Here is a 20369-nt window from a genome sequence, read left to right on the forward strand (position 1 = left end):
TCCACAAAAAACTCCTTGAATTAAACTGAATGGGACCAGAAACAAAATTTCCCCCGCGGCAAATTTTGGAAAAGCTCTGAAGTCTCTCTCTGGTCAAGCGTAACATAAATACTGCACTAGACTGAACTTGTCTCTGAACATTGTGACCTTTAAAAATAATTTGGGGGCTTCCCTGGTGGCGCAGTGGTTGAGAATCTGCCTGCCAATGCAGGGGACACGGGTTCAAGCCCTGGTCTGGGAAGATCCCACATGCTGCGGAGCAACTGGGCCCGTGAGCCACAACTACTGAGCCTATGCGTCTGGAGCTTGTGCTCTGCAACAAGAGAGGCTGCGATAGTGAGAAGCCCGCGCACCGCGATGAAGAGTGGCCCCCACTCGCTGCAACTAGAGAAAGCCCTCGCACAGAAACGAAGACCCAACGCACCAAAAATAAATAAATAAATTAATTAAAAAAATAATAATTTGGACCAGGAGCAGGGAAGAAAGAGGAATGGGGGGTTATTGCTTTGTTTAATGGACAGAGTTTCTGTTTCAGGAAAAGTTCTGGAGATGGATGATGGTGACGATGGTTGCACAACACTGTGAATGAACTTAATGCCATTAAATCGTACACTAAAGATGCTTAAAATGGCAACTTTTACATTATGTATATTTTACTGTAATAAAAATAATAAATGAAAAAAAAACAGTAGCTATGAACTTGATTTGAGGGCTATAAACTTGGAGCATGAAATGAGAGAAGAGAACTCAGTTAAGTGCTGTGCCCTTATGAAATATGGACTAAGCACTAGGAAGTGAGTTTAATCATCTATTTGGCTTCATAAACCAAGTCACTGTTCCCTGACATCAAGCCCCAGGTCACTGGCAGCTAAGGTGTTAAACTTCCATTCCTGAAAGGGTTCCAAATGTGAAATAGATAAGGTTACCATGCCTTATCAAAATACTTTACCATTCTTGGTAAGTAAACAGAAGCTTTATTGCTCACTTTAGCAAAGGTTTCAACTTTTCCGGTCTAAAATTATTTAAAAGGAAAGAGATGAAAGCTTAATATTGACTAAAGTTATCTCACAGGAAAAAAAAAAGTGTGATAATACCAAATTAAGTCAAACTTTCCACCTTTAAAAAAAAAAGTCACTTGAAATCAGTTTCTTTCTAAGGCATAAAGCTTAACCAACAATTTCTTAAAGAAGTGTAACCTAAATGAGCACATGTGTTGATAAAATTAAGTCAGTGTATATCCTGTATTATAGACAAGCCAGAAAAATTACCAGAAAGCCAGATCATTCTGGAATTTTCCCCTAACTTTCCAAGTTTGATGGGTAGAAGAAGCAGCTTCCAGGTTTTGACGTCTGTTAATAACAACAGCCAGGCTTTCTTTCCTCCTTATCACAGATAATTGAGTTTCTGGGCAGCAGGAAAGAAGAGGTTTACTCTGGAAGGTAGAAAGTGACCCTGGCTCAATTGCCCTCCATCACGCATTGGACTTTTTTTAGATTAGCTGATCCAAATGCTGCTCTGGCCAAGCCATCCAAGGAGTATCATTTTTCCCTCTTTCATTTAGCACCCTCCAACAAACTCACCTAACGTCCAGGCAAAGTAATACTTGGGCTTCGAGGCTTGCATGACAACATATAAGTAGCAGAGTCGGGTCAGAAAGTTTGCTTTATGAACAAACCAGTCGTCAACCAGGCAGGTGACAGGGAAGGTCTTCGTAAGCGTCAAAAACAAAAGGAGAGACACCAAGGTCATGCACAATTTGTGTATCACGGCTCTCTGAAAATGGGGGGAAAATGAGGTAACTATTCAGAAGACACTGGTATGAGGAAAACAATTTCAGCAAAGGCACATTGAGAACAAAGCCATTCCAAAGCTGCTTTGGCAATATTCTCTAGAAGGAGTGGCAAAAGGCATTCTTCCTCAGGGCGTGTATTGAATGATGGGCATTAGGTGCTATATTTAGATGCAGAATACACCCCTGACACCTGAGGTGGATGGATCTAAAACAAAAGAAAACTTTTACCAGCACATTCTACCAACAAAGGGCAGGTGGTTTTATTACCCAAAACATAAGAGAAATCAGTAACATGACAGGGTGGCGATCGTCCATCAGAAAGAAAGAACCATTGGCCTTGCGGTCCTGCCGCCAGCAGAGCCAAGGAAATGGGTTTGAATCGCCAGCAAGGAGCACAGAGGCTTAGTTGGGAAGGATTATGTGCACATGATTACATGTCTGAGCCAGGACGTGGGCAGGTAGTAGAAAGCTTTAGAAAACCTTTCTGGATGGTTTACATGTAGTCTGCTCTGGGGTTAAGCTATACAGAGGTTTTAAGTTCCTCTGGATGGAATCGTTTTGCCCGGTTCCCCTGACATTCCAAACATCAACAGATTTATAGTTCCCAACTTCATAAAAACAGACTTCTTTTACTTGTAACATAGGGATAGCAGTAGCACCTCCCCCAGAGGGTGGCTTGGGGTTTCAGCACGTGAATATTTACAAGGGACTGAAAGCAGTGCTGGGCTCCCCGTTAAGTGCGTACCATGCTTAACTATGATGACACCACTGAGGGGCCAGCAGCTTGTGTGCGCCAGCCCCTCCCATCCATGTGTCCTTAGCCAAAATGCAACCTTACCGCTTCATGTTCTCTGTGCACAAAAATGTGTGAGAGTATCCTTGGAGGGTGATGTGAAGACTCTCTAATAATGTTATTTTCCAAATACAAGTATGTGAAATGCAGCGCTCCTGTGACAGATACTCCCCAGAAACACCTGTGGTTACTTTGATGTCTCCCAGCCACGGTGACCTCACTCCTAGATGATGTCAATAAAGCCGCTGGGGCTGAGACATCTAAGTAATCATGAAGTGCAGAGGACCCAAGTGTGTCAAAACTCTCCAAAAATGCATGCTTTATTAATCAATCACTTAAATTTTCAAATACTTAATGTTGCCTGATGGTAGCACTTTAAAAATATTTAAATTATCCTGAATTTCTCCCTTTCCAATGTTCCCCATCCCTTCAATTAATTACAAATTTCCCTTAAATATAGGATATTTGATCTGGATAAATTCAGCATATTTGTAAAGTTCAATGAATTAAGCGCATGTTGACTAATTTGAGGTTAATACACTTCAGCTTAAAATTTAAATATTGTATAAAAAAACCACCTAAACTCTCTCAAAGTCAATATGACCAAACTACAGGCATGCCAGTGTAAAACTGGTTTCCCTTGCCATAAAAGCAGGATCTGCAGGGCTTCCCTGGTGGCGCAGTGGTTGAGAGTCCGCCTGCCGATGCAGGGGACACGGGTTCGTGCCCCGGTCCGGGAAGATCCCACATGGCGCGGAGCGGCTGGGCCCGTGAGCCATGGCTGCTGAGCCTGCACGTCCGGAGCCTGTGCTCCGCAACGGGAGAGGCCACAGCACTGAGAAGCCAACGTACCTCAACAACAACAACAACAAAAAAAGCAGAATCTGCAATAAAAAGCACATTTATTCTGGTCCCACTCTTTCCTCCTCCACCATTTATGACATAGTATCTTTTGGCTGTCTATGAATTTCTATTCATAAAGAGAAAACACTCATAAATTTGAATGTGTTAACAAGCACAGTCATAGGCACATTGTAGGCATTAATATTGGCTGGTTGGCAAATGGGTTAATTGCTTCAATATTCCCAGCCAATGAGCTTCTCTGTGAAATAAACATCTGTTGCTCCAACACAGAGAACTACTGCAAATAAATACCAATACTGATATTTTAAACAAACGGGGAAAAGTTACCAGCCAAGATTTCTGGTAAACTGTTTGGCTTTTTAATTAGAACAATTAAAAGTGACAGTCAGCCCTGGCAGCAAAGCTCTATTTTCTGGACCTCTGGGTAAATACTTGGCACTAAAAACTTACAGTGGGAGAAGGTTCTGGCAGGCTATGGAAGCCTTTTTCCTTCCAGTTCACTTCCAGCAACTTCATGTGTGTATGTCTCCCCTCAATGAAGGCTATATACTCCTTGAAATTGTTACAAGGGCCCGCTATGACACTCATGAAGTTGAGAAGGTAGCTTACGTATTCCAAAAAGGAGGGTTTTGCTCTGTGAAAATAAAGTAAAAAGTTGAAGAGTCTTCAGTCTTTGATTTTTTGTTCATATTTGCAAATATGTCGATCGTAAATACAGGTGTTGTCTCTGTGGGTTGTTAAACGCGGCGTGATCTTTCCTTGTTCTGGTTCTTTAAAAATCCGTCTAAGGAGAAACCTAGTTGAAAGGAAGTTATTGAGGTGGGCGGCGCAGAGAAGGCACAGCACTCCGTGGCGCCCTCTGCTGGCCACCCACAGCTATAAACGCGGAGGGCCAGGAGTGGGCCAAAGGCAACCCTGAGGCTGGGAAATGTTCTTTCTCAACAACCTTGGCTGTCTGTCTACCAGAGAAAATGAAGGTACTAAACATAAGGCAGGGTGGGTACCCGACCTAACGTGAGTTGGTTGAGATGCTTTGAAATGGGAAAACTCCCTCCCAACTGCCAAAATAAATACAAAACAAATGATGGGTAGAACCGGTTTCCACTTGAGGCCACACAAACTACCGCTGTAACAGCCTCTTGTCTGCTTTGGCACCCAGGCACAAGGTCCTGGACAACAGACAAGGGTAGTGGCAGGAAAAAATTTTCTAGAGACCAGTTCTGTCTAGTGTTTTAAGGGCCTTTTAAAGGGCATGGTCTTCAAGTAGGACAGAATTGTGGGGAAAGGCTTCCTCAAATGCCATTGCTAACCAGTCACTGGAATTATGCCCTATAGCATTTACACCCCCATGATGCTTAGCAAAGAACTTGGTTCATTAGACTCTTCCAATGATACTTTCTACGTTGCTTCCAAGTCCCAACTTCTTAATGAAGGAATGAAGCTGGACCCTCTCTTACATATCCCAGTTATTTCCTGCTACTTTCTGATAGGAACCCTCCACCATGGCTGCACCACTCTCCCCCATGTGCTACCCCATAGGCCATTTCTGCTCCTCTGTCAGTGTTATTCTCCTACTTTAGACGGCCTCCCTTCCTCCCCGATACCCATCCCCTTTCTACTACACATCAACACTGGCCGAAGTCCACCTTCAGCCTTCAGCTTCCTCCTTCATCCTATTCGCCAGCCCATATTTATCTCTCCAACCCCACTTCCTATCTTTTTTCATGCCAGAATAATCATACTGATAGGCACTGATAATTAACTGTTTCTTGACAACCCTCAGACACATGCCCAATAAAAATAATTTTGGAATAAAGAGAACAACCCCACTGAAGGAGAATCCTGTAAAACTAACAAAATACAGAGCCATTTACCCTTTGATCTAGCATTCTCAGTTCTGGGAATCTATCCCACAGCTATACCCAAACCTATTTAAAATGACCTATGGACAAGGTTATCATGGCTTACCATTTATAAGAGCCAAAGACTGGTAGACAACCCAAGTGTCCATCAATAGCAGATTCATTCAATAAACAACATTAAGGAAGATCTCTGGATACTGATACCCAAAGGGCTCAAGAATATATTGTCAAACTTACTTTACAGCAAGCCGATGTTGCTCAGTGGAAAGATCTTCAGCCTTCCGACCTAGTCCTATGAAAAGAAATATTGAGAAATAAGATGTTTTAAGTGAAGTAGATAACTAAATCCTTAAAGAAGCTTATAAAAACTCATTTGAAAGAAGTGATTTGTTTTTGTTTCATCAATCATAAGCAGTCCCCGTTCTCCGTTTTTTTCAGTGGATCAAAGGGCTGCCTATAAGGACACGTGTGAGGAAGAAAGTCTCTATAGGTTCTTATGAAGAGGGGAGAATTCAGGGGTTACCCCGATTTAATTCACACAGTATGAACATGGATCCCAGAGAACCCTTCACACCTCATACACTCCTTACCACACTGTATACGTTTTCATTGCTCCATGAGAGACATAAGCCTGCCTTTGCAGCCTGCACCTGCCTAACTTTCTTCCTGATTATGCTGGGTGCAGATACCTGGTATAAGCTGGGAATGTAATGGAATGGATGGGGAAAGGAATAGGGGACTTTCCTCTTCCAAAGAAACAGGAAACGTAACCCTGAATGCACGGAAAACACAAAAGAATTATCAAGAGGTTTTTCTTCTTTTAAAGCTCATCCATGCCAGAAAAACTCCCAACCAAATCACATTTGTGCTTCCTATAAAATCTGTATGTTAACTAATAGTCAAGGAAACCGAACTGTCATCTTAAGAGCAGAAGAAGTCGACTTTAAAACTGTATATTCAGCTAAGACTGATTAGGGTTACCGACCGTCAAGGCAACTCAAAAACATGCCTAAGAGAAGACAGACTGTTTCTGGAACTTACTTGTCCCTCCCACACACAAGAAAAAAAAAAAAAGGAAAAGGCAAATAAACATTTTGCTGCATGTAAGGGATGTTCCAAAAAACAGGGTAAACTGAGAATGCTTTGAAAAGTAAATTTAGGCAAAAAGCCTGTGTATTAAAAGCAAAACAAAACCAAGAAGCAATGTTAATAAAAAAAAATCACACTTTTTTCTAAGATCTTATCAAATAGTACAGCTCTGGCAATCCCAGGAATTAAATTGATTTTAGCTATTGACTTACGGTGCTAATGTGAGTCTATAACGACTACCAAATGGTTTTCAGGTACAAAAATATTGACCAACTCACCCCATTTTGCCCAGGACTTTGCCAATGTGGGCACTAAAAATCTCATATCCTGGGAAACCTCTGGGTTCTGGGCAAACCAGGACATTTGCTCACCCTAGAAAGACTCCATCCGCAGAATAAAATTACTCAGTTCTCTACAGAATGACTAAATCGCCAAGTATGAACTAGGAATAAACAGGGTCAAAATGAAATTAAATCAGCTCCCCAGCTGTAAGGAAAAACAGGAAGACTCACTAGCAGAGACTAAATCTTCGCAACCCGTCAACACGTAAAGAAGTTTCAACAGTCGGAAAGCATTTGCCAGAGCCATACAAATCCGCAGAGGATACCTTTACTAATTGCACCTGGCATCTCTTAAGCCCATATTGAAACCTTCCACATGGATGGAAGGGCCATCCTCCTTTCCTGGAACCCAGTATTAACAGTGGAAATAATCACACTTTCTGGCCATTACCAGGAAGGGCCTGAGCAAAGAAAATGTTCAGTTTTATATAAAGAAAAGATTCTTTTTCTTCCCAGCTTTTTATAGGGTTGGGCTAATCTCATTAGATAATTTTACAAGCCCCCGCACCCCAAAAAATGGTTAATTAGCCAATGCTGTTTAACATTTTATTACCTCATGAGCTTCTCAGAGATTAAACCAAAGAAAAAGGATTCCATTTCTTCTGAATGGATTTGGAAATGGAGGGCAGAGAGCACCATACATTAACTTAAATTTAAAACACTGTAAAACTAAACAGAAAACCCACCAATTCTCAGTACAAACACTTTAGCCAAGACTACGGATTCAGTAGGGAAATGGTAAATAATAGCTGGGAAAGTAAAAAGCTATGATTAAAGTGGGCTGCAAATTTTTTTGCAAGATCTGCCAGCCCTTGTCTAACTTTTGGACTGTGTGTACAGTAGAAAAGAAGAGCTCTGAAGGTCAGGCTCACTCTTAGAACCAAAAGGAGGGCTGTTTTTCTCACCGTCATGAACTTGGAATGCCAAGGTTGTGATCTTCTGAGTGACAATCATCAAAGGCCTAAAAGGAAGATAGAAAACAATCAAGATTGGCAGGACTGCCACTGGAGAAAACATTTATTCCACTTCTGGGCATGGTAGTGTTTCTTGAAGATTATGAAATAAAATACAAAAACACAGAATTCAAACAATTTTTTTCCCCTTCCAAATCACTTTAAATAAGTAGATAGGCAACAGTGAACAAGAAGATCACCGTAGAAACTCCCTCTTGTGTTCTCACGCAAAGCTAAGTTCTAGGACCAACACTGCCAGCATCGCCTGGAGCTTATGAGAAACAGAGACTCTCACACTCCATTCCCAACCCAGAAAGTAAGAACCTGCATATTCACAAGATCTCCATGGAATTCAAATGCACATTTAAGTGTAAGCAGCACTGGTTTGGGAGATAACCTAATCCAGAGCCCTGGTTCCACCTGGATGGATATATATTTTGGCTTCTTCATGCTAATATGCTCTAAAATGCTTTGTTCTATTTAAAGGCAATTCTTTCATGCACACATAGTAAAAGATACATTTGTAAAATATAGCTGCCTGTAAATAAACCATTTAGTGACCAAAAAGAGCACCAATCTTATTGTGAAAAAAGCCATCAAATACAAGCCTAAGAAGTGACACCCCATGTCAACAAGCATGTCAAGATGATTCAGTGTATACCTATATCCCCATATATATGTATACGTATAGCTGATTCACTGTTATACAGCAGAAACTGACACAACATTGTAAAGCAATTATACTGCAATAAAGATGTCCAAAAAATCACACACAAAAAGATAATTCAAGGGAAGCAATAGTCTTTTCAACAAATAGTGATGGGACAACTAGATATCCACATAAAAAGCATACAAAAAGTAACTAAAAATGGTTCAAAGACCTAAATGTAAGAGCTAAACTATAAAACTCTTAGAAGAAAACACAGGCATAGATCTTCATGACCTTAGATTTGGCGATGACTTCTTAGATGTAACACCAAAATCATAAGTAACAGAGGGAAAAGATAGATTAAATGGATATCATTAAAGCTTAAAATTTTGTGCTTCAAAGGACACACACAATCAAGAAAGTGAAATTCACAGAATGCATGAAAATATGTGCAAATCATATATCTGCTGAGGAACTCATACTAGACTAAAGAACACTTCCAACTCAATAATAAAAAGACAAAAGTAACAATTTAAAAATGGCCAAAGGATCTGAATGGACATTTGTATTAAAAAAAGATATACAAATGGTGAATAAGCACATGAAAAGATGCTCAGTAGTAATCAACCATCAGAGAAATGCAAATCAGAACCACAATGAGATATGACTTCACAAGCACTAGGATGACCAGAATCAAAAAGACAGATTGTTTTGGCCACAAGGTGGAGAATTGGAACCCTCACACATTACTGGTGGGAATATTAAATGGTGCAGCTAGCTGAGAAACAGTCTGGCAGTTCCTCAAAACGTTAAACATAGAATTACCACATGACCAAGCAATTCCACTCCTAGGTATATACCCATGAGAAATAAAAACATGTCTACACAAAAACTTGTACATACATGTTCAGAGCAACATTATTCATAACAGCCCCAAAAGAAATAACCCAAATGTCCATCAATTGATGAATGGATAAATAAAAGGTGATATGTCCCTCTAATAGAATATTATTCAGCAATAAAAACAATAAAGTACTGATACATGCTACAACATGGATAGACCTTGAAAACACTATGCTAAGAGAAAAAAGCCAGACATAAATGGCCACATATTGTATGATTCCATTTATATGAAATATCTAGACTGGGCAAATCCACAGAGAAATGGATTGCTGGTTGCCTGAGTCTCGGGGAATTGGGAGGAAATGAGGAGCGATAGCTAATGCATACAGGTTTCTTTGGGTTGGGTGGGTGATGAAAATGTTGTAAAATTAACTGTGGTAAAATGGTTACACTCTGTAAATTCACTCTGCATATGTGTTAAAACCTGCTGAATTGTATACTTTAAGTGGGTGAATTGCATTGTATGTGAATTATATCTCAATAAAGCTGCAATTAAAATGACACCTGAAAACTGAACAGCTACACGTAAAAGAATGGAACGAGAACATTCTCTAACACCATACACAAAAATAAACTCAAAATGGATTAAAGATCTAAATGTAAGGCCAGACACTATAAAACTCTTGGACATAGGCAGGACGCTCTCTGACATAAATTGCAGCAAGATCTTTTTTGATCCACCTCTGAGAGTAATGAAAATAAAAATAAACAAATGGGACCTAATTAAACTTAAAAGCTTTTACACTGTGAAGGAAACCATCAATAAAACAAACAGAAAACCCACAGAATGGGAGAAAATATTTGCAAGTGAAGCAGCTGACAAGGGATTAATCTCCAAAATATACAAATAGCACATGCAGTTCAATATCAAAAAAACAAACAACCCAATCAAAAAATGGGCAGAAGATCTAAATACACATTTCTCCAAAGAAGACATACAGATGGCCAAAAGGCACATGAAAAGATGCTCAACATCACTAATTATTAGAGAAATGCAAATCAAAACTACAATGAGGTATCACCTCCTACCGGTTAGACTGGCCATCATCAAAAAACTCTACAAACAATAAATGCTGGCGAGGGTATGGAGAAAAGGGAACCCTCTTACACTGTTGGTGGGAATGTAAATTGGTACAGCCACTATGGAGAACAGTATGGAGGTTCCTTAAAAAACTAAAAATAGAATTACCATATGATCCAGCAATCCCACTCCTGGGGATATATCCAGAGAAAACCATAATTCGAAATGATACATCCACCTCAATGTTCACTGCAGCACTATTTACAATAACCAGGACATGGAAGCAACCTAAATGTCCATCAATGGAGGAATGGATAAAGAAGATGTAGTGTGTACATATATATATACACACACAACACACACACACACACACACACACACACACAATGGAATATTACCCAGCCATAAAAAAGAATGAAAAATGCCATTTGCAGCAACGTGGTTGGACCTAGAGATTATCATACTGAGTGAAGTAAGTCAGACAAAGACAGACAAATATCATATCGCTTATATGTGGAATCTAAAAAATGGTACAAAGGAACCTATTTACAAAACAGAATAGAGTCACAGATGTAGAAAACAAACTTGTGGTTACGAGGGGAGAAAAGGGAGGGAGGGATAAATTGAGAGGTTGGGTTTGATATATACACACGACTATATGTAGAACACATAACTAATAAGAACCTACTGAATAGCACAGGGAACTCTATTCAATACTCTGTAATGACCTATATGGGAATAAAATCTAAAAACGAGTGGATATATGTGTATGTATAACCAACTCCCTTTGCTGTACAGCAGAAACGAACACAACATTGTAAATCAACTATACTCCAATAAAAAATTAATTTAAAAAAAGACATCTGTTTTTCCAATCACCTAGCCTAGCTTAGCATCTTTAATAGCTCTATCCTCGCCCAGTGAGACGAGATAAAATCCCACTGCCCAACTACCCTACTTTCCTTCAAACCTTCTAAGTTTAGCCTGGTATCTGATCTCCATTCTCATAGCTTCTTATTGAATTTGCTATCTCTGAGCCGTATGGACTGATGACTCATTTACATAGAAAGCTGAGGTTTGGTCAACGTCCTATGACAGCATTCCTGGGATGAACCTAGGATGCCGCACAGCCTCTGTGCCGTGAGCTCAGGCCACGCCCAGGTGTGGCAGGATGGGATCAGACGCAAACCATCTTTAGGCCAAGGCTGATGTGTCCACTGCACTCGGCCATCTCTTTGTGAATCCATTTTCTTTAATTCCTCTCATTCTCATTTCCATTTTCCATCTCTTTAAAATAATAAGCATGTAATATTTTAAACTGTCAATATAAACTAATAAGATAAACTATTTTAAAGAAAGTGTCAACAAATGCCCTTTGAAATCTTAACACCTACACCCAACTTTATATCTTATTTGTAAAAGTCCAGTGGCCAACGTTTGAAACAAGATTCCTAATGTTGTGTAAGGCGAAGAGAAGGAGAAGTGATTTGTCTGACTGCGGAAGGAGGGGTGACTTGCGCTCCAGGACTGGGGAGAAGTGGGGGGTAGCAGACAAGGGAGCCCCCAAAGTGGTCATTCTAGGGCAGCAAGACATGCTCACAGCTGACACTAATTTTGACCACTCTCTTGTATAGTGAAAAAAATAACTGCTTCCAGAACACCGAGGTTTGGGTCCTAGAAATAAGGATTACATCAAAACTTTCTATAAGAGCAATTTCGTCTTACAAATATATAACTTCACAGCTCATCTTCTTGATATTCAACCTCTGACCCAGAATGTATAACAGATGCCGAGAGCTGTTCTTCGTGAAAGGGACTTACACTAAGCATCACATTCAATGTAGTTGCCAAATATGACTGTTTTTGTTTTCAAAGCCTCTTTGTGCTTTTTTTTTTCCTGTAAGACTGTAAGCCTGAGGAATCAGTAATAGGACTTAAACTCCCAGCCTTCTTTACACAAAGCCCAGCACAAATTTTTTGTGTTTTGAGACACACATTCTGGTGACCATGCAATTTGCAAACCAAGTTCCTACATTTGACTTAATTCACAACTTCATTTTAAAAGGGTCTAAAACATTGGTATATCCATAAAGGAAATGTGTCATGGAATTAGCCTGACCTTCAGCCTCTAGAGAAATGTAACATTTGTCTTCCTCTTTCTGGGGTTAGATTGAATGTATTCCATAATTAGGCACATGTTCAGCAAAGCATTTAGAGTCTATTCACAGAAGTGGTGGGCATGAGAAAGCACCTTTCAGATTGGCTGCTGGGGGTGCGTAACTGACTGGCTGCAGCTGCAGCCTCTGATTCCACCACCTTGCTGGTGCTCAGCCCACGCCTCCCTGAGGCTGCGTCCAGCCAATGACTGAGCACAGCAGGGTAGCCACGCCCTCCAGACCAGGCGTGGTGCTCCTCAGCCAGGGAATTCCAGCTCGAGGACTCATCCTTGAACTCGCTGAAACAGGCTCAGAACTGCACTGCAGTCCAAGACCTCCCTTCTTTCCTTCCCTCTCCCATCTCAGGGGTGAGACGTGCATTTTAATCTGATGGCTCTCCCAGCCTCATCCAGTTGCCTCCCTGTTTTCCCTCACAGGTATTTCACCCAACAAATCTCATACATCTGTTCCCACCTTGGCGTCTGCTTCTCAGAGAACCCAGACTAATGCAAGACACACTACTGAATATCTAGATCAATGTAAATAAATAATAATTAGTCCATGTTCAATCTGTACCTTTGGGCCTATGTAAGAACCACATTGTTATCATTCTTTAAGGGAAAAAACTCTCCCTTTTGGGGGGAAAAAATAAGAAGCTGTGGATCAAATTTTGTTACCCATCATCTAGACTATACTTTTAATAATATATTGTTTCTGTTTTAAACATCTGAAGAAGTTCCTAGCAACTTAAATAAGAAGCGACTCACACATGTGACCATGGGCTTATAAAACACAACATACTGACAACTTGCAGAAAAGGAAATGGAGTTAGACTCCTCCTACATTCTTACTTTTCTGTGGGTGTAAGGAAGAGCGCCATACGCTCCTGCACAGAGGAAGTCCATTCTGAACGCTTTTCACTGATCAATTTATTTAAACCGATGGGTAGATCAGATGCCAAACTCAGACTGCACAGCTTACTGAGATTTCAGAGTCAAATCCATAGAGTTACCGACTTAGGATAAAACTCAAATACCGGGACTTCCCTGGTGGCACAGTGGTTAAGAATCCACATGCCAATGCAGGGGACACGGGTTCAAGCCCTGATCCGGGAAGATCCCACATGCCGCGGAGCAGCTAAGCCCGTGCGCCACAATTACTGAGCCTGCACTCTAGAGCCCATGAGCCACAACCACTGAGCCCGTGTACCACAACAACTGAAGCCCACGTGCCTAAAGCCCATGCTCTGCAACAAGAGAAGCCACCACAATGAGAAGCCCGCGCACCACAACGAAGAGTAGCCCCCGCTCGCTGCAACTAGAGAAAGCCTGCACACAGCAACAAAGACCCAACGCGGCCAAAATAAATAAATAAATAAATATATTAAAAAAAACACTCAAATACCATCGATGTTGCATTTCAATCAAAACATAATATAATCTAAGACGTGTTTGTTGGTCTGTGATCGGAATTCATGCTTCTTCCGGCAAAAATACAAAACCCAGGAGATAGAAGCACATACTACAAGCACATGAAGGACACAGAAAGGCTCCTTGATGCAGCCAAAGGACTTCCTCAGGACAATGAGGCCTTAGAAGCTTAGCTGTACTCAGATTATCCACCCCCTGAGAAGTAGCCCCTGTCCTTGGATTTTTACACACTCACCAGTCAGAGGCTCTGCCCTTTAATCTATGGGAACCATCTGACCAATCGGAAACCAAGGTTTGAATCTAGCAGGGTTGAGATGGGGCCACTTCTCTTTTGTCCTGTGAATTTTTTTCATGATAAAAAAAAAAAAAGCTGAAGAAAATTTTTTCTTCCTGAACCTAAAATTATTAGTCTAATTTGGATAAAGAAATATAGGGGGAAATAAAGTATGGGGAAAACAGGCAGATGGAGATATGTTTAGAGTAAAAAGAAAGAACTATGCCACTCTGCTCTCCCCACCACACACACACACACACACACACACACACACACGCAAAATCAATGCCTTCTGATACAGATTTCAGGCAATTTACCAGTAGTGGTACCCATTCATCCATTTCCATTTCTCATATCAACTCCCAACAAAAAATAACCTGTTTTTAAAACACTAAGCAAAACTCTGTTCTGAGCAGTATTCCAGTATTACCTACCTATTTCACCTTAATCTTTGAACCTTAAGTGGTTAAGTTCTCTGTCCTGGTAAAGCTAGGATGGAACAATGAGATGATGCAGTCATCAGTTAGAGGTGTCAAAAGAGCCAACCAATCACAGCTGGCTGGACAGCATCAAGCCAAATCTGACATTCACGGATCTTATTTTCCCTAACAGGTAATTTTAGGCGCAAAAAGTTATACTTTATATTTTCATCAGTTCTTTGTTTATAATACAAATCCACTTAACAATGCATACATACTAGGAAAGCAAGGAGTCAGGCCAGCAAGAAGTCTGACAGGATGGGAGAATCCAAGTACAACAAACTGCCAATCAACTGCAATCTAGGACAGGGCTGGATCTTGCACAACAACTAGGGGCACCAAGATACAATGCAAACTGCAGCCCGTGGCCCAGACCCAAGAGCTGAGGGACAGACAGGAGGCTGTTGCTTTTGCCCCTCCAGTATCCCTCTGCTCCCTGGATTACTGAAGAGGGGGGTGATGATATTATACCTTCAGTACAATGCTCCCAAACTCCTATCAACTATGCCAGCCTGGGGGAAGAAAACAAGGGACTCCTGGAGTCACAGCAAAGAAAGGACATGGTTCCACCAGGCTTCCTAGGGCTGCAGATGAAGGCAATGGAAACTCCTCTGGACTCACTTCAGAGTTCACTGGTATCTGTTCAGACCCATCTAATCTCTATACTTTGGCACTCAACAACAACAAAATCACCAGCTCTCCATTTTGACAGGAATCCACCAGATATGCTTGGTATAACTTATACTCATGTCCTCAGAATTACATTCCAAGTGATGGTGCTAATTACTGACAAGCTGGCAGCAGACTGAAGGAGAAGCATGAAATACGCTAATCTGGAAATCTCTTTGCAAATCTCTTCTTTTGTTCATATTATAGAACCCAGTTATTTGCACATACTGGGCTGGTTAGGTAGGGTGATCAGGATATCATAAACCAAGAGAGGAAAACATCTCGCCTGGAACAATAGGGCAATGATCTCCACTACTCCAAGGGATGTGAGCAAGTGATACTTCTAGAATGCCCAACAGGATAACCAGGAACACAAACGACTATTGTTCCACTGGTGTAGGCTGCAGTTCACCATGATATGCATGCATAGTATGCTTTCAAATATATTTAAATAACATTTAGAATTTATTATTATAATCATATAAAATAATAAAACAATGATTAAAATCACCAATAAAGACCACCCCCCAACCCCAGACAGAATCACTGTCTTAGCATTTATTATTTCCTTCCACTCTTTTTTCTACACATGTCCACATTCATAAAAATGGAATCTTAATACATGTATTTGTTTTGTGGTTTTGATTTTCCATTATATTGTAAGCATTTTCCAGTGTCATTAAATATTCTTTGAAGACGTCTTTTTTTTTTTTTTTTTTTTTTTTTGCTGTACGCAGGCCTCTCACTGCTGTGGCCTCTCCCGTTGCGGAGCACAGGCTCCGGACACACAGGCTCCGCGGCCATGGCTCGCGGGCCCAGCCGCTCCGCGGCATGTGGGATCTTCCGGGATCGGGGCACGAACCCGTGTCCCCTGCATCGGCAGGCGGACTCTCAACCACTGCGCCACCAGGGAAGCCCTGAAGACGTCATTTTTAATGGATGTATATTAGTACCATAATTTAATCATTCAACTCTTTTGGACGAATTAGGAGCTTCCAATTTTGCACTATTATCGACAACAGTTGAACACGTTTATGAATACATTTGATTTCCTTAAGGTAATTCAGTTCCGAGGAATTTATCCTATTATAGGATATAAACTTTAAAAAAATTCTTGCTTAAAATTTATGGCTAACTTGCCTTCCAGAACGGTTGTCCCAGTTTATACTCCCACTAGCAGCGTATGAGTTCTCACTTCATAATGTTTTCAAAAACACATGGGTAACTCAAATTGCCAACATGATGGGAGAGCAATTATCTGCCTGAATCTGGCCTCGCCTGCAAAAGGAATTAAGGTTCCTTCTTGCTGCTTCTCTCAGAAGAAAACTCAGTTTGCACCCTTCTGTGAGCAAAAAGGAATCAGTTCACTATCACCAACTTAAAAGGAATCAAGTATCAGCTTTATTACAAGCAGTTGTTGAGCTTCCCCGGGGAGAACAGTAAATGTTCCAGTATTGTTAATAACCCATATTCACAGAGAAAACACGGAGGACACTGGCTTCTACATGTATTGATACAAACTACATTAGCAGCACTAATAAAAGTGTATCTTGGGCTTCCCTGGTGGTGCAGTGGTTGAGAGTCCGCCTGCTGATGCAGGGGACACGGGTTCGTGCCCCAGTCCAGGAAGATCCCACATGCCGCGAAGCGGCTGGGCCCGTGAGCCATGGCCGCTGAGCCTGCGCGTCCAGAGCCTGTGCTCCGCAACGGGAGAGGCCATAACAGTGAGAGGCCCGCGTACCACACACACAAAAAAAGTGTATCTTGTGTGTCATCCTCACCATTTAACATCAGTCTTGATTACTTTCAGAATGGTAACAAAATTGCGAGGCCCAGAATCATCTGAAGTACAAGTTTATGTGCTCCCCCCAAATTAAAAACATATATATGTCGTTGGACACAACACTAACATAATCCAATCCTGTTCAATTCCTGTCTGTGCTCTTACTCTAAATAAGTATGTTAAGCACATAGGTTCACATGCATGCTCAAAAGAGAATAGCTATCACATCAGGCTGCTTTAAAACGCCAAGTTCAACTTCAAATCACTGCTTGATTCCTCAACAAAGTCCTAAATAAGATTTTTAGGCTGAAAGAAATAGTAGTGTTAAACAAATTCCATTCTGAAGGAGAACTGGTGGTTGCTTGCATGTCTTAATGAGACTAGACACTGGAAAAGAATCTCCCTTATTGACCATTTGTGATTTAAAACATCTTGTCAATTTCAGTACGTACCCGCTCCATTTATGTTTCTGACATTAGCCAAGAAGATGGATTTATATCAGTGAGGCATTGTGCATTTATGGTGACAAGAAAAAAAAATAATTCTGCTGCTTAATAATGCCCTATAATTTTTTTTAAAAAGACATTCCCTCCAAGAACTGGATAAAGTATGGTCAGTCCACAATCAGGGATCTAAATCACATTCTACTTACAGGAGCAGACACATTTTTGTTGTATCCTTTCCCAAACAAAAGTGTCCTTTCTCATTCAAACAGTCTACACTTCTGTGTGTAAAGTCAGAGATTTCTTAATACAAGAAGATCCAAAAAATGCCAGAGAACAAACATCACCGAAGGAAATTTATCATGACTATGCACATGCCACTGAAAGTGGAATGGACAGGAACGGATTTCCAACCTCCCCTGCTGTCAAACCCCAAATCCATCCCATTTCACAAGCACATGACTGTTTTCCCTTTATTTGCTCTTTCTTTTTTCCTTTCGGTAACTTTCCACAATCCTGATTATATTAGAAATGACATAACAATCATTCACGAGTTTACAGGTGTTTTTTGTTATTTGTTTTTTTGTTTTTTTTCTGCAGTACGCGGGCCTCTCACTGTTGTGGCCTCTCCCGTTGCGGAGCACAGGCTCTGGACGCGCAGGCCCAGCGGCCATGGCTCACGGGCCCAGCCGCTCCGCGGCATGTGGGACCTTCCCGGACCGGGGCACGAACCCGTGTCCCCTGCATCGGCAGGTGGACTCTCAACCACTGCGCCACCAGGGAAGCCCCACAAGTTTACAGTTTTATGGACAAAACCACTGGAGGAGGAGATGTGACGAGAGCAGAGTGAAACGTGGAGAGTGGAGGCAGGACCAGGACCAGGGGACAGCTGTCAGCTCATCAAAGGGTATGGAATCATGTAAAAAGGGGTATTCATTTCCTAGAGCTGCCATAACAGATGACCACAAATTGGGGGGCTTAAAACCAGAAACGTAACGTCTCACAGTTCCGGAGATCAGAAAGTCCCAATCAAGGTGTTGGCAGAGTTGTTTTTTTCTGGAAGCTCTGAAGGAGAATCTGTTCCATGCTTCTTCCTAGCTTCTGTGGCTGATGGCAATCCCGGAGTTCCTTGGCTTGTAGCTGTATCACTCTTATCTCCACCTCCACCTTCATGTGGCCATCTTCCCTCTCTGTGTCTCTGTGTCTGTCTCTCTCATGGCCTTCTTAGAAGGACACCAGTCATAATGAATTTAGGGCCCTCCCGAATCTAGTATGCCCTCACTTTAGCTAGTTACATCTGCAAAGGTCCTATTTCCATATAAGGACATATTCTGAGGCTCCAGGTGGACACGAATTTGGAGGAACATGCGTCAAGCCAGTACACAATGACATGCTCACATCTGGCCTTCCTATACAAACCTGAAATAGGTAACTACATTCAATCCACAGTCTTTGGTCACCTCTGTCTCCTATAACTGTGCCTTCCATATATAGGTTCTCAGTCAGGTCTGCTGAATGATGAATGAATGAACCTTTCAATGCAGGACCAAAGCTCTTCCTTGGAGTATGGTGGCTACTCTCTTATATAAACCCCATCCACTATCTCCAGAGTTGTTTCCTCTAACAAGTATTGAGAAGGTAAAAGGAAGTAGAGATGCTTGCAGAGCAATCTGAGTGCAGCATTTTTACTTTGTATAATCCTCCCTCAGATCCTTTCGGCTTTCTCAGCCACATTACATTTAATTCAACCACTATTACTGTTAATATACTAAACTTGCTTTGGTGGCTTTCCAAAGGACCCTATCTAGATTTAGAGAAACCACTCTCTCTCCTTTCACATCCATATATAATCAGCTTATTTATAATAAGTACAAACTGGAATAAACAAATTTGGGGATAAACACATGACACTACCTAAGCGTACAAATCAATGGATGAGGGCAGAAGTGCTCATGCTCACCACCTACAAACACTCCGTGTACTGGGGTCTCTGTGAGTATGGTTCACGGGTAATGGGCAGCACCAGCCAGTGAAAGCAGATGAGAGGCCTCCTGCTACACAGGTCCAACTGCAGGGACTCACGAGATGGAAGGAAGCGGGCGGGGGAGGGAGGAGGCGGCCGGCAGGGAAAGCTCTGTGAAGCAGTAATCTTTGAGCTGGGTTATAAAAAGTGAAGTGAGAGATTTCCACGCAGTTAAGGATGGAAAAGGGGCTTCTAATCAGAGGAACGAGGAAGGCAGAGGCGCAGAGACATGAACTAACCAAGCGCACGCACAGACCCTAAGCTTTTCTGTGTCGCTGCCACCTGCAGTGCACACAGGGAGGCGATGCAGCAGAGGAAGCAGGTCCAAATCACCATTGGCTTGGATACTCCAGAGAGCATAGAGTGGAGGAGAGGTGCAGGATGGCAGGAAAGATGGCCAGTTAGGACAGGTGCAGACATGGGGATCAGGGCGGTGGCAGCGGGCATGAGTGGCAGTGGACGGATTCGAGGGACTGCCAGGCTGCTGACATGAGAATGTGGGTGGCAGGGAAAGGAAGGTGGCTTTCTGGGACCTCCACAAGCACCTCACATCTCTGTGCTCCTGCAGAGCTATTCCCTTTGCCAGGAATACCCCTCCTCCTGCTAAAAGGCACGGTGTCTCTGACACCTGGCACTGTGCATACCATATTGCAGACTAAAAAACTGTTGTAGAAATGAATGAATGAATATACACCTGTGTCCTAAAAAGAAAGATGATATAGATGAGAAACAAGTAATAATCTACTTTAGGCTAAAGTCAGAGTTTTTTGTTCAATATCCCAACCAAATATGGCTGGAGGGGCTGTTTAATTGAGGCTCCTGGAAGCATTAAAAAAAAAAAAAAA

The 20369-nt window shown here is 41.7% G+C and overlaps 1 protein-coding gene across 2 annotated transcripts in view; it reads right to left on the reverse strand.

Annotated features, from left to right (window-relative positions):
* MBOAT1 (membrane bound O-acyltransferase domain containing 1) overlaps positions 1-20369 on the reverse strand; it is a 129516-nt gene that overhangs the window by 24417 nt on the left and 84730 nt on the right. The window contains exons 5-8 of one of the 2 annotated variants that reach the window (XM_060109583.1): positions 7647-7702; positions 5549-5603; positions 3900-4083; positions 1581-1707 (exon numbers count right to left, since the gene is read on the reverse strand). In XM_060109583.1, coding sequence (XP_059965566.1) covers positions 1581-1707; positions 3900-4083; positions 5549-5603; positions 7647-7702 — 422 coding nt within the window. Of the gene's footprint in view, positions 1-1580; positions 1774-3899; positions 4084-5548; positions 5604-7646; positions 7703-20369 lie in introns of both variants that reach the window. The other variant, XM_060109582.1, reaches the window with a different exon arrangement.

The sequence above is a fragment of the Mesoplodon densirostris genome, chromosome 10, assembly GCF_025265405.1.
Source record: "Mesoplodon densirostris isolate mMesDen1 chromosome 10, mMesDen1 primary haplotype, whole genome shotgun sequence".
Taxonomy (NCBI): domain Eukaryota; kingdom Metazoa; phylum Chordata; class Mammalia; order Artiodactyla; family Ziphiidae; genus Mesoplodon; species Mesoplodon densirostris.